General features: G+C 37.8%; 1 protein-coding gene across 1 annotated transcript; it reads left to right on the forward strand.

Annotated features, from left to right (window-relative positions):
- Nucleotides 1-2,388: 2,388 nt before the first annotated feature.
- TRMU (tRNA 5-methylaminomethyl-2-thiouridylate methyltransferase) lies at nt 2,389-10,638 on the forward strand (the record flags this gene model as incomplete). The annotated part of the gene is made up of 9 exons (XM_010294382.1): nt 2,389-2,495; nt 3,032-3,154; nt 5,050-5,227; nt 6,151-6,223; nt 6,773-6,839; nt 7,671-7,771; nt 8,835-8,979; nt 9,220-9,302; nt 10,492-10,638. Coding segments are annotated over 9 exons (1,024 nt in total), but the record flags the coding sequence as incomplete, so codon positions are not given.
- Nucleotides 10,639-12,624: the final 1,986 nt, after the last annotated feature.

Consider the following 12,624-nt stretch of genomic DNA (forward strand, 5'->3'; position numbering starts at 1 on the left):
AGCATTAGAACCAGCTGCCCAGGGAGGTGGTGAAGTCATTATCACTGGAGGTGTTCCAAACACGTGTAGACATAGTACTTCAGGTCATGGTTTAGTGGGCATGGTGGTGTTGGGTTGATGGTTGGACTTGAAGATCTTAAAGGTCTTTTCCAACCTTGATGATTCTGTGATACTGTGAAAAGTAAGGATGGACAGATAATGGGCAACGGCAATTTATTGCAATATTACCACTGCTAAGAGAAAGTACTGAAGCCTGTTAAATATTGGAGGAATTGTTTTTTCTCTCATATTTAAGATCAGAATTTATGTGTTGGTTTTAATATGTTTGTTATTTTTGAAATTAATAGGAGATTTCTCCCTAGTTATTATGAGTGTGTAGCAATTGCTTTGTTGTGGCTCATTTCTTCTGCTTCTCACATACTGGCCCAACATTATTGCGACTTGAGAGAACAATATTTAATGGGGTACTATTATTGTCTCTGTGTGTAATTTATGCAGTGTGTTTTATATTAATATATATTGAATCCAGTTTACCACAAAGTGATTGTGAACTAGCCTTGCTTCTTTAAACTTAGAACAAATTTGAAACTGTTCTCGAAAAAGGGTGTTCAGAGTTTGTGTGAATTTGTTCCACTTTAAGGGAAGAAAGTTCCACACAGGAGAAGCTGAGAGTTTTTCTTGGGAGGCAGGAGAAGGAGGGAAGTATTGGTATAACAACATAATTTATCTTTTACACACTCAACATAAGTATGTAAAAGTTGTTCCCTGATCTGCATCATCCCCCTTTAAGTAGTGCTGTTGTTACCTTGTCATAGAAACTGAGGAATAACCTAGTCATGCTACTTCTACTTCATGTTGAAATGACATCAAGTTGAGTGCTAAACTTTTGTACAGTCAGTGAATAACAGAGCCCGTTCTGGGAAAGTTCACTCCATTTTTCCCTCCTGGTGTGTGAGAATGAATAAATGTATCACAACTCTTGAGGGGTGTTGGGTGTCTGTGAATGACACATAAATTATCAGCTTTTCTTTCGCTTCTCATCATTTATTTATGTTTCCAAACAATCTGTTGCAAGTGTCTTGGTTTGGTTTGGAACCTTTTTTTTCTTTACTGTCCTCACTGACCTTGAATTTACTCCTCCTCTGGGTCTTTAAAGGGTTATTCATCAAAATCCACCTTTTATCAAGAGAACTATTCCAGGTCTTGTCTTTCCGTGGTTTGTGCAAGTTCTGTCTCAGATCTTTACGGCAGAGAGAGATTCAGTAGGCATCCTTCATTACCTTTTCTCCAGTTCAGTACTGTACTTGAAGTTCTGAACTGATGTGAGCCTGGCTCTGTGCTGAGTCTTTTATAAAGCTTCCAGTGTACTCTTGCAGTATTTACAAAGGAGGATTCTTATTGTGAGAGTACAGTGCTGAGCCAGCAAGAGGGAGGCGGCTGTGGGTAAACCCACGTTATTTAATTATTAGTATGAATTGTTGAATTCAGAACTGTTAAAAAGGAGTTAGACAACATATAAGATATGTTGCTTTATTTTCTGTTTATGAATGTAATGTATAATGGGATAAGGAAGAAGAAATTGATTCTGTTTCAGGTGGTGAAAAGTAAAACCAAATACTAGGGTTGCTGATGTTCTTTTAAATCCAGTCTATGCCCTTGGTTCCTCTTGACTTCAGTGGCTACTGAGGAAAATCACACTTTGTGATGGCAAATAAATACAAAATGCAAACTAATGCAAGTGATCAGGCCTTTTGATATCTCAATGCATCACTGTATGCTGGTTTAATTTCATTAACCAATAAATTCATTATTATCTCAGTGTTTTCAAGCAAATAATGCTAAGCACTTTAATTACACGACTGTGTAAAAACTACAACATGACTTTGAGAAACTACTTGAATTTCTTGAAGAAAAAAGAAGACAGGGAAAAAAAATCTATAAAATTGAGCCCCATGACTTCTTACGGTGGTATTGTTGCAGATTAAGTTATTGTCCATTCAGTTGAGACACAGTAACTCCTGGTGTGTATTCCACTGCACTATCACTTTGAAAAATTAAACAGGGTTGTTTAATTCTGAAAGTATTTCGTTAAGAGATGAGTAGGATGTGCACAGTGAGCAGCCGTGTCTCCCATGAGGGAGTATGAATTTAATAAAAAACGGTTACAAAATTGTGAGTGATCATTTGACGATGTCCTCAGTGCATTTTGGAGAAAATCTTCCAAGTGTTGTCTTTTACAGGTTAAAATCTAATGGGTATTTTATTTCTTACATAAAATGCTTAGTATGATTGGGTCTCAAGTTCTGATGTTTAAACAGATTATTCAGTCTTGGATAGTATTATGCAGTGTTAATAATGTTGATATATATTTGAATATTTATTTTACAGTGACCTTTTAAAAGAGTATGAATTGGGAAGGACTCCTAATCCTGATATTGTGTGTAACAAGCACATCAAATTCAACTACTTTCTTCATTATGCTATGGATAACCTTGGTAAGGCATTTTCAAGTGTGTCAGTACAGAGTGTGTGCCATGGAAATGCTTAAAGGATACAAACTCTTGAAAAGGTGGGGAAAAACACGAGTTCATATGCATGCCTAATTCACATATCTCCGTGGCAGTATTTCAATCATCGCAAAGTATTTGGTTTTAAGTTTGCTTTTACATATAGAATCATAGAATGGTTCAGGTTGGAAAGGACTTTTAAAGATCTTCTAGTCCACCCTCTTTGCTGTGGGCAGGGACATCTTCCACTAGGCTAGGTTGCTCATATGTGGGAACAGATGTAATTTGGGGACATACATTGACTTGACCATTAAGTTTTACATTCTTAGGTGGTCCTTAAAGTACAGAAGCACAAGTGCTGGCATGCTGATGAATAGTTTACGTTATTATTGTCAGTATAAGACCTCTCTATAGGTTTTCTTCCTTCATTGCTTGCTTCTTTTTCTACTGGATGTTTATAATCCTGTTTTAAACTCTGAATTTCAAATATGTGCCTTTGTGTTTTGTGTTTTTTTTCTTGATAGGAGCAGATGCAATTGCTACTGGGCATTATGCTAGGACCTCACTAGAGGATGAAGAAGTGTTTCAACAGAAACATGTTAAAAGACCACAAAGGCTTTTCAGAAACCGTTTTGAAGTTAGAAATAGTAAGTGGTTTCTTCATTTCATATTTCGCCATAGATATGAAACAGAAATTTAAACTATATTTGGTGTCACAGAGTCAGGGAAGTTTGTTATCTTACACACAACAAGTGTTTTAACTTTATTTAAACCCCAGCCTTTGTAGAAGGGTAATTGCACAAAACAGAGGCTTTACATTACTGAAAATTACCCTGACTAGTCAAGTATTACACGTTCTATTTTTAAGAGTTCTAATCCAGGTGCAGAGGTAGGAATAAGCATTTCAGTAGTAATCAACATTCTGGAGGAGCTGTAATGTGGATTAAGGGGACAGGGCTATCTTCCATAATCTTGGAGAAGTGTTTCAGGAAATCTTTACGAAGTATTTCCATGGCTTACATAAAATTTTCTTTTTTAATATTTCTTCTATTTTAGGGAATGTATTCTTTGGCTATTTGGTATATTGTCTCGATAGAACTCATCATGGGAATATGCTTAAGTGGAATTTTAGAATTAGGGATTTGAAACATTAAAATTAGTAACATACTATTAGACTGTATATTATTTTACTGGAAAAAAATCATGTTCTTCTTCAGTAATTCAACTATTCTGCCTTATTTCTCTGTTCTCCTGTAGAAGCCTGATTTTCCCAGGTAGATCAAGGTTCTGCCTACACTGCAATTGAAAAGTGCAAGTGCAGCATATGCAGACATTTTTAAGGTTACAATTCTCATGTCAGCAAAGGTACTAGTAGCAGCAATGCAGATTTTGCTCTTCGCTTTAGTCGTCTGCCTGTGGCTGTATGTAATCAGAGGTTGAGTTCAGCACCACAGTGGTTTCTCTTGTTATTGGTACCAAAGCCAGCTTGATGGATGCTATTTTGGTTATGTCTCTGCATGGCACTGTCACAGCTTAGATGGCATTGTAGAGATTTCCCAAATAGCTCTGCAATGGGCCATAATGCAGTAGAGTAACTCAGATGAAGCTCTGTGTAAGGAGAAGCGTGCTATACCCAAAGGGAAAGAAACTTGCAAACTACCACTATGCGAAGCTGCCATGGTGATGTTTTTGTATTACAGCTTTCCCGCTTTCATTTGTTTGTACTGTACTTAAATGGGTTTATTTGTTTGTTTGTTTAAATTTTATTTCTGGAAAGTAGAAATGGCCCCAGCAGGACCAACAGTCTATATTTGTGACAGACTGTGATTCACAGTCATTGTATTTTGTGATGTTTTAAACAGGCTTCCCGCCCCGTTGCTGAGATTTTGTATTATTAGTTGTGACTGAACGATTAGCCTGTAGTTAATATTCGTTTAAGTCAAGGAACATGTAAGTAGAGTTTGTACAACAGCAGAGCTATTAGCTCTTGAAGAGAGGGGACAGAACATGACTGAAAAACTATACCAATTTTATTTCATCTGGGCAATCGGGAGACTTCATCTGTTTTAAAGAAAAAAGTCAAACTCTTCTCTCTGAGCACTGGGAATAACTGCTGATTGTTCAAATCATTGATTTATAGCAGTGTGATTTCAGGGCAAAACCGAATGTCTTTTTGAAGAACAATATACTCTAAGGTATTTGAATCTTCATTCTCTCTTTCACACTTCATGTGAAAGTTGTTTTTGTTTTTCATATTGTTGTTGTTCTTGCCAATGATACAAGCAGTGTTGTAATAGATGAGGCAGTGTAAGACTTTGTAAGATTCCACGTTGTACAAAGTCAGAAGCTTTGTAGATCTTTTTAGTGGTGAGAAAATACCCAAACATTTTTAGTCAGATTTTGAAAAACCTTAAAATACTGTCTTTAACATGTACTTGGAAATAATAAAACTAAAATGTTGATTGTCAAACAAAATACTAAAGGAAGTTGAACTATTAAAGGGCGTTATGTTGAGATGCTTTATGTGTTCTGCACTTTGCAGCTGTGAAACTCCTTCAAGGGGCTGACCTCTTTAAGGACCAGACCTTCTTTCTAAGTCAGATCTCGCAGGATGCTTTGAGGAAAACCATTTTCCCTTTAGGGGATTTGACAAAAAGTTTTGTAAAGAAGATAGCAGCTGAACATGGCCTTCATCATGTGCTAAAGAAAAAAGAGGCATGGTAACACTTAAAGTCTTTTGATTTGTACTTCTCTCTAGAATAGACTTTCCTGAACTTTTTGAACTTTAATCTCTGGCAACTCGTCTGTTTCCGAGCACCATAATAGAATAGGTTGGGAAGCAGTTTTATAGCTGTCTACTTGCTTAAAAGCACTTTTATGAGCTTGTGGTTAGCTGTGTATTTTAGCTTGCAGATAATTTGTCTACCATTGTGTCTTAGAAGAGCTAAGGTGAAGGTGAATGTGTTAGGATGCTGTGAGCCTTAAGGAAAGCATTCCCTATCACAGCAGGTGAGAAGCCTTTGGTCTTTATTTTCCACAGCTTTTAAAGGCTTCCTCACTGTAATTGTTTTTCAATATGTCTCTACAGAAATTGGGTCATACTGTTTTGCCACAGTTACTGTTCTCTGAGCACTAACACTTCGTGAATTGATCTAAAAAAATATAATGCAGACAGCAGTTGTATTACTGATGCTGTCTTGATTGGTTTTAATGTTTATATTCATCTGCTGTAAATAGGTGTTTGAAGAATGTAGGCAGTAGCTGAAAGGGAAAGGAAAGCCTATTTGTTTTTTAAAGGTTTTTTTTTCAAGAGGTATACCATTACTGTGTAATTTGTGTTACTTTTGTACTTGAATCTGAAAGAGACTTCTGTTTTTAATATACATACAATATAGTCGTCAAGGTTAATGTATTTATTTATTCAACGTGTTCTATTTCTGATTATTTTTCTCCTCTTCTGTGCCTATGGCTCTCACTGATACTGTATAGAATTAGTTTACCTATGTTGGAGCAGATGATGTGGTTTTGTTTATTTTGTGAGATGCCTAGCATAGTTTGGGACACATCGGGGGTGGAAATCCATCTTGGACAGGTTATTAATAGACATTATTTCAAACGTTTTTCTCTGCTTTTATAGATTCAATACCATGTTTCCTTTTCAGAGTATGGGAGTCTGTTTCATTGGTGAAAGAAACTTTGAAAATTTCCTTCTTGAGGTGAGCAACATTAAATCTATGACAACTTTATGTTCTGTTCTTGTTTTCAGTAGTAATTTATGACACTGTCTACAGAAAAATCTCCAACAGCTTGTGGCCCATGCTAAGTAGCAACGTCCCATCTTCCTTTGCAGTCCCAAGCCTACCCAGAAGCTAATGCCAATAGCCTGTAGAAAGTATCTTGCCCCTCCACCAACAAACAGTCAGTCACTGTCTGTCGCCAAAGGAGTGTGTGAACTTGCAGTCCTGTGCCTGCCAGGCTCTGGCATGTCGTTGGGATGTGAGAGGGGCAAATGGCTGAATCCTGCTGTCACTGGCGTAAGTGAGGATGGGGGGAGTGAAGCCCAGAATTACTGCTGATAGGGACTGCCGTTCCTACTTTTCTCTCTAAAGCAGCATCAGGGAAGAGGCAGTAAGCTGCTTGGGCAGAGTTTGCTTATGGAGAAGTTCCTTTCCCACTTCAAGAGAATGTAGTGACAGAACCTGAAATATACTGTCAAGTTTTTTGGGGCCATCTTGTGGCTTAACCAATCTCTTTCTATTTGGTAGTATTTAGAACCTCGACCAGGTAATTTTGTTTCCATTGAAGATAAGAAGGTTCTGGGAACACACAAAGGTAATTGGCTAACCCACCTTAATAACTGCTTTTAGATAAATGGAACAATACTGCTTGTATTTGGAGGGACAAATTTTTGTGAAATTCCAAATCAGCCTGCAGGTTTTTCTGAGTTTGATAACTAATAATCATGGAAAACTTACTTTATATAATAGTAGAGCCTTGAACTACAACTGATTCTTGATTATTTGTTCCACGTTGCAAGAAAGTAAGTGATAATTATTAGGGTTACTTTGTTGATACTAAGTGGTTGTTCATTTACTACTGAGAGACCTTTGCTATTTAATTCTTTCAAAATTACTGTGCTTCAGTTCCAGGTTCTTTAGTACCTAGACTTTGCAGAAAAAATACACCGTGCACCTCAGTGATGCATAGTAGGACATCACCAAAAATGGGCAGCTTACCTTTTCCTTTCCTTCTGTGTGTCCCTCCTTTGCTCTCCTCAGTTCTAGCTGCCAGAACTGAGTTCCTCTTCCAGGTAATTTATGGAAGCAGGATGTTCTACCACTACCTAAAAGTAAGGGAAACTGGTAAGACTGAGTGGTAGCAAAACCACAAACTGAAGCTGAAATAGAGAAATAAGCGCTTGTCTTTTCTAAACCCTAAGAATACCACAATTGAAACAGATTAGCTTGAAATCATGCGCTTCAGGTAGAGATGAAAACTTTCAAGTAGATGTTAGTTTAGTTTGTAATGCCACACTTCTCTAAGACAACTTGGTTTGTGATTCTTTGTTTAGTGGTAAAGTTTTGGGGGAATAATTTTAACATATTTTTCTGAAAGTGAAAGAATAGAAGTTGCTAGCAGTGTTACATTTTCATATTTCTTTAGGTTGGTTCCTTTACACAATAGGCCAGAGGGCTAGACTAGCAGGTCTGAAGGATGCTTGGTTCGTTGTAGACAAAGATGTCAGCACTGGAGATGTCTTTGTGGTGAGTTAATTAAAACTGGTATTGCAAATAACTAATGCAAGCATTTTGTGACTCCTGCTGTATGGAATGTGATTCTAACCCGGGCAGAATTCTTGGCTTTCCTCTTGAGGGAAACAAGAATCAACGAGAGCAGCATCAGCAGATATGAAACATCTTGTCCAAACTGGCTCTTCTTGAGTAGAGAATTGTTGCAGATTTTGGCATAAAACTTTTCCAAACAAAAGGCAAATACTGAAAAGAATCAGCTAGTCTACTGAGCTCTCATTTTCTACTCTAAAACATGACGTTTTTATTGTAGTAGTTCTGATACTATATAAAATGTGTATTATCTTGTTTTACTATGTATTGCTACTTTCTTTTCCTAGTAAAAGAAGTAGTAGCCAGTAATACAGTTTTATCTTTTTGAAAACCGAGGCAGAATATATATAATACTGCAAATAATTGTTGGGTTAATGACTAATCATATGACATGACTGGGAATTCTGCAGCTTGCTATCACTGTTAATGTTTTTTGCTCTTAATGCAGTTGTTATTCGTATTTGATACTGATGTGATTATAATGAGGTGTTCTGCTACTTGTTGATGTGCCTGGAGGTGGGGGGAAATCATAATCAAATGAGAGTTGGGAGGAAACAGGCAGGACCACTAAGAAGGTTTTTTTTATGTCCTACAGTAAGGTTGTGTGTGTGCAACACCTTTGTTGGGGAGGTGTTGAGTTGAGAAATTGGAGAAGAGGGAGGTAGGATCTTGTTGAGGTAGGGTAAGGAGGGCAGTAGATACCTGAACTCAGCATGAAGGAGGCAGAAATTATGATTGGAGGAAAAAGAATACAAGAAGTGACAACACTTCTTGAGATGGAGAAGACTGACAAATAATTCAGGCTTGCTTTAGCCTATTTTCTTCATTAAAGGTTTCCACCTGGAAGCTGATTAAGTGCTAATAAATGCTTTCTTATTTATTTTGCCTTCATTTTGATATGGTTTGATACTGCTTCTGTATTTCATGCTTTACAAGTTATACACTCTCTGGCAAAAACATCAGCATTAAATAAACATGTTTTAAGGCACCGTCAACAGATCACCCTGCTCTGTACAGAGACCTGTTGCGGACAAACCGAGTGCACTGGATAGCAGAGGAACCTCCTGCAGAGCTCATTAGAGATAAAATGATGGAATGTCATTTCAGGTTTCGGCACCAGATGGCACTGGGTAATGAAACCTTGTTTTGTTTTTTGTTTTACTCATTTTGTGAAACTGGTAGTGTGTTCAGTGTAGTTTTGCAGAAATAGTTGGAATGTTTTGGCTTGCCTTTCTGTAGTGTCTTTATAGAACAATTCTGTGTAGTATTATCTTGACTTACATCTGTTTAACTGAGTGATGAAGGTTTTTCTGTTTTTTAATGTGAACATAAGGATTAACTGGCAAGTGTTTGGCCATTTTCTGCTCTAGTGCCTTGTGTTCTGACTCTAAACCAAGATGGGAGTGTGTGGGTGACACTAGTGAAGCCAGCAAGAGCTATCACACCTGGGCAGGTAAGTTATTAGAAGTGATTTTCTTTCCTTTTTTGTGTTTTGGCTTATCTGCCTAATAAAACAGAGTAGTGTTTTTATTAGCTGGAGCAAAATAATTAATTTATTTGCATGTGACAGCAGTTAGCTCTATTTTGACTATTCATCAACTCTTTTGAAGGAGTTTGTTTCTAGTTTTATATGGTGGTTGTTATCCATATAGTCTGAGAAACTGGCTTACAAGTTTTAGAAATACATGAAGTCACCTCTGGTAATCAGTTTTATAAGCAGAAATGGAACCTGTTGTCTCCAAGAAATAGATTTAAAAAGACATTCGTTTGATAATTGGCTGCTTAATATGGTTCTAGTGTTCAAATGTGTTTAGTAAGGATCTGTTGTCCCGGAACAGTACTGAGAAGAGGTGCCTTTTAACACTGCTAATACAAAGATACTCGATCACATCGTAAACCAGTGGTTCTCAAACATTTTCTGCATGCCCTCTCCCAGCTTATGTTCTACCCTCCCTTTCCCTCCCCAAAACTTTGGGGCCCATGGGACACATCAGGAGGGAAATTGTCTGAGAGCTATTTTTGATGGAGAAATACACTTAAGAGAAGTACACTGAGCTGAGAAGACTCCAGCCAGAGCTGATGATAGTCATGAAAAGCCCCTGATGACCAGGAGCTGCTGAGCCGGTAACCGGGCTCTTTACTGCAAGGTAACAAGACAAGGCCAGGACGTCTGTGCTCCTCCTCTCCTGCAAACACCTGCTGAGCACATCAGGGACCCCCCGTCGCTTCCTTCCAGGTAGTCTGTTCCAGTAGTCCTTGGTCCCTTTCCTGTTTTGAGAAGTGCCACTGTAGCCTGGGCACAGGTATCTGGGGAAGGTCTGGTGAAGATGCAGATGATATGTATGTTGTCCCCTTTGAGAAAGGAAGCTTTCCAGCACAATCCATTCCACCTTAGTAACTGAAGAGTTTTGAGATAATACTGTAGAAGTTCATGATGGAATTTCCATCAACATGTTTATATTTACACTTGTATGAGCCAAGAAATCCTTTGCATTTTTTAATTTTTTTTTTTTTTTTTTAAGATTTAGTCAGAAAAAATATAAATAAATACACTCAGTGTCCAGCAGGTCTTGCACAGCCTGCAGTTGCTCTCCATGCTGTTTGCAGCTGCTGAAAAGACTCTCCCTGTGTTTATCTCCTAGTTTGCCGTGTTCTACAAGGGTGATGAGTGCTTGGGCAGTGGGAAGATCCTAAGGATGGGCCCATCGGTGCATACCATGCAGCAGGGCAAAAACCGAGAGGAGGGTCCAAAGAAGGAAGAGATTGACAAGATAGAGCCAGCAACGTAACACGTGGGTTTGGTTATTGGAGGACTTTGGAGAATTTGCTGCCTGAGAATAATAAAAACAGTAATAAACATATTTTTTGTTGATCTGTATGTTCTAAAGGTCAGTTAACCATCAAGTCCCAGCTTTTGACTGTTGGCACTGAACAGGGTTAAAACTACAGCCAGTTTGACACAATCTTACTGGCCTGGATGGTGATATGGAATGTTAGTACGCTTCAAGGGATGTCTTAAGGTTGTTCTGTAATAGTAGTTACACATACAAGAATTTTAATATAAAAATCATGTCTGAAATCATAAATCTATGTTTTATGAGTACGTGAAATACTTTTTTTTTTTCTTCTTACTTGAAGATACCTGTCCCTAGGTAAAGTACATGTGGTGTTTGTGCTTTGAACTCTGGACAAGGAATGAATGATATTTAAGTTCAGCATTTTGAATGAACTCCAAGCAACAGATATTTATTTTTCATGTTACATAGTTTTATAAGAAATGCTTTGGATTCTTAAGCTGTATTAAGTAGTGATTTGAGATCTTTATGTAATTTAGAATTACAAATCTAGGGGCTTAAAACCAACATTTTTTCACGCAACTGACTAATTTTTTGTTAACTGCTGAGGGCAGAGGCTGTTTGGTTTGTCTCCTGGAGAAGAGAATGCATTGTTGTGTTTCAGAAAAATGCAAATTCATATGCATTTCCTTATTATGTAGCTAACTTCATATAGATGTGATAATGATTGGATCTTGCCATCTGTCAAAACGGAGTGGTATTAGGAAGAGCTGAATATCTCTGTGCAAATTATCTATGTTTATAAGGATTGGGTGCATACTGAGGATACCCTAAGCTTATAATAAAATTTTATTACAGCAAGTCAACAAAAACTAATTCCTGTCTTTCAGCATAGTAGTAGGAGGTAACTGTCCCTAAGTACAGCTGTGCAGGACTTTACAGATGGGTGTAGAATTTTGAGATTTGTATCTAATTTGGGCAGTTGGAAAGCTGTACTATGAATAGCTCTTTTCAGCAGATCTGAAGGCTTGAATGACATGAACATTCTCTTCTGTTGTCTTAGTGTCTTCTAAGAATTCCTTCTATTTCTTCTGGTAAGAAAAGTGAATGGTAGTCTCTTTTACTTCCATCCTTTGGAAAAAAGAGGGAGAAGACACTCTTCAGTATCTACCTGCTGGGCTGGCAAAGTTAAACGCACAGTTCAGGGAGCCCTATGGAAAAAACCTAGGCTGTTAAAATCTTACGTATCTATTTGACATTACAGTAGATCTGCTTGAGAGGAGAAAAAAGCCATCCTTTTTCACTAGTGCCAAAATCGGTTCACTTTAGCAGTCTGTCTTCAGAGTGTCTATCCACGCGCAGGTTAAATGTAAAGACTGTTCTTGCTTCATGTCAGCTCCTGATTTGTGTTAAGTGAGGTGTGTTACGGATCCCGGTCATGACTTTTATGTGGTTTTCCTAATGTTTTTCTTATCCTTCCTGAAACTTTTGTCTTTGCAAAATGTGGAATTAATTACTAAGGAGTTAATGCTCTACATTGTCCTCATCTGAGTTTTCCAGTAAATGCCCCAATTAAACCTTCACAAATGTTTTGTGTTATACTAGTGTGGTTTTTATTATTACTTCATCTCACAACACTTTCAGATACGTTTGTTGTTTGATACTGGTAGAGGTAGGTTCAATTGTGAGGACATGAAAAAGGATGTAGCCATTTCTGTGTCTTCAAAATTCACTGTCTTTTAAAATTCACAGAAATGCAGAGGTTGGCAAGGACCTCTGGAGATCATCTAGTCCAACTCCACTGCTCAAAGAAGGGGCAACTAGAGCAGGTTGCTGAAGGCCATGTTGCCAGGTTTTGAATATCTCCAAGGAGGGAGACTTCGCTACCTGCACTGATATATCTAAAAGAAAGACTGTAAGGAGGATCCTGGGAACTACAGGTCTGTCAGCCTGATCTCAGCACCGAGGAAGATTATGGAG

This window comes from Phaethon lepturus, unplaced genomic scaffold (assembly GCF_000687285.1).
Source record: "Phaethon lepturus isolate BGI_N335 unplaced genomic scaffold, ASM68728v1 scaffold10869, whole genome shotgun sequence".
NCBI classification, from domain to species: domain Eukaryota; kingdom Metazoa; phylum Chordata; class Aves; order Phaethontiformes; family Phaethontidae; genus Phaethon; species Phaethon lepturus.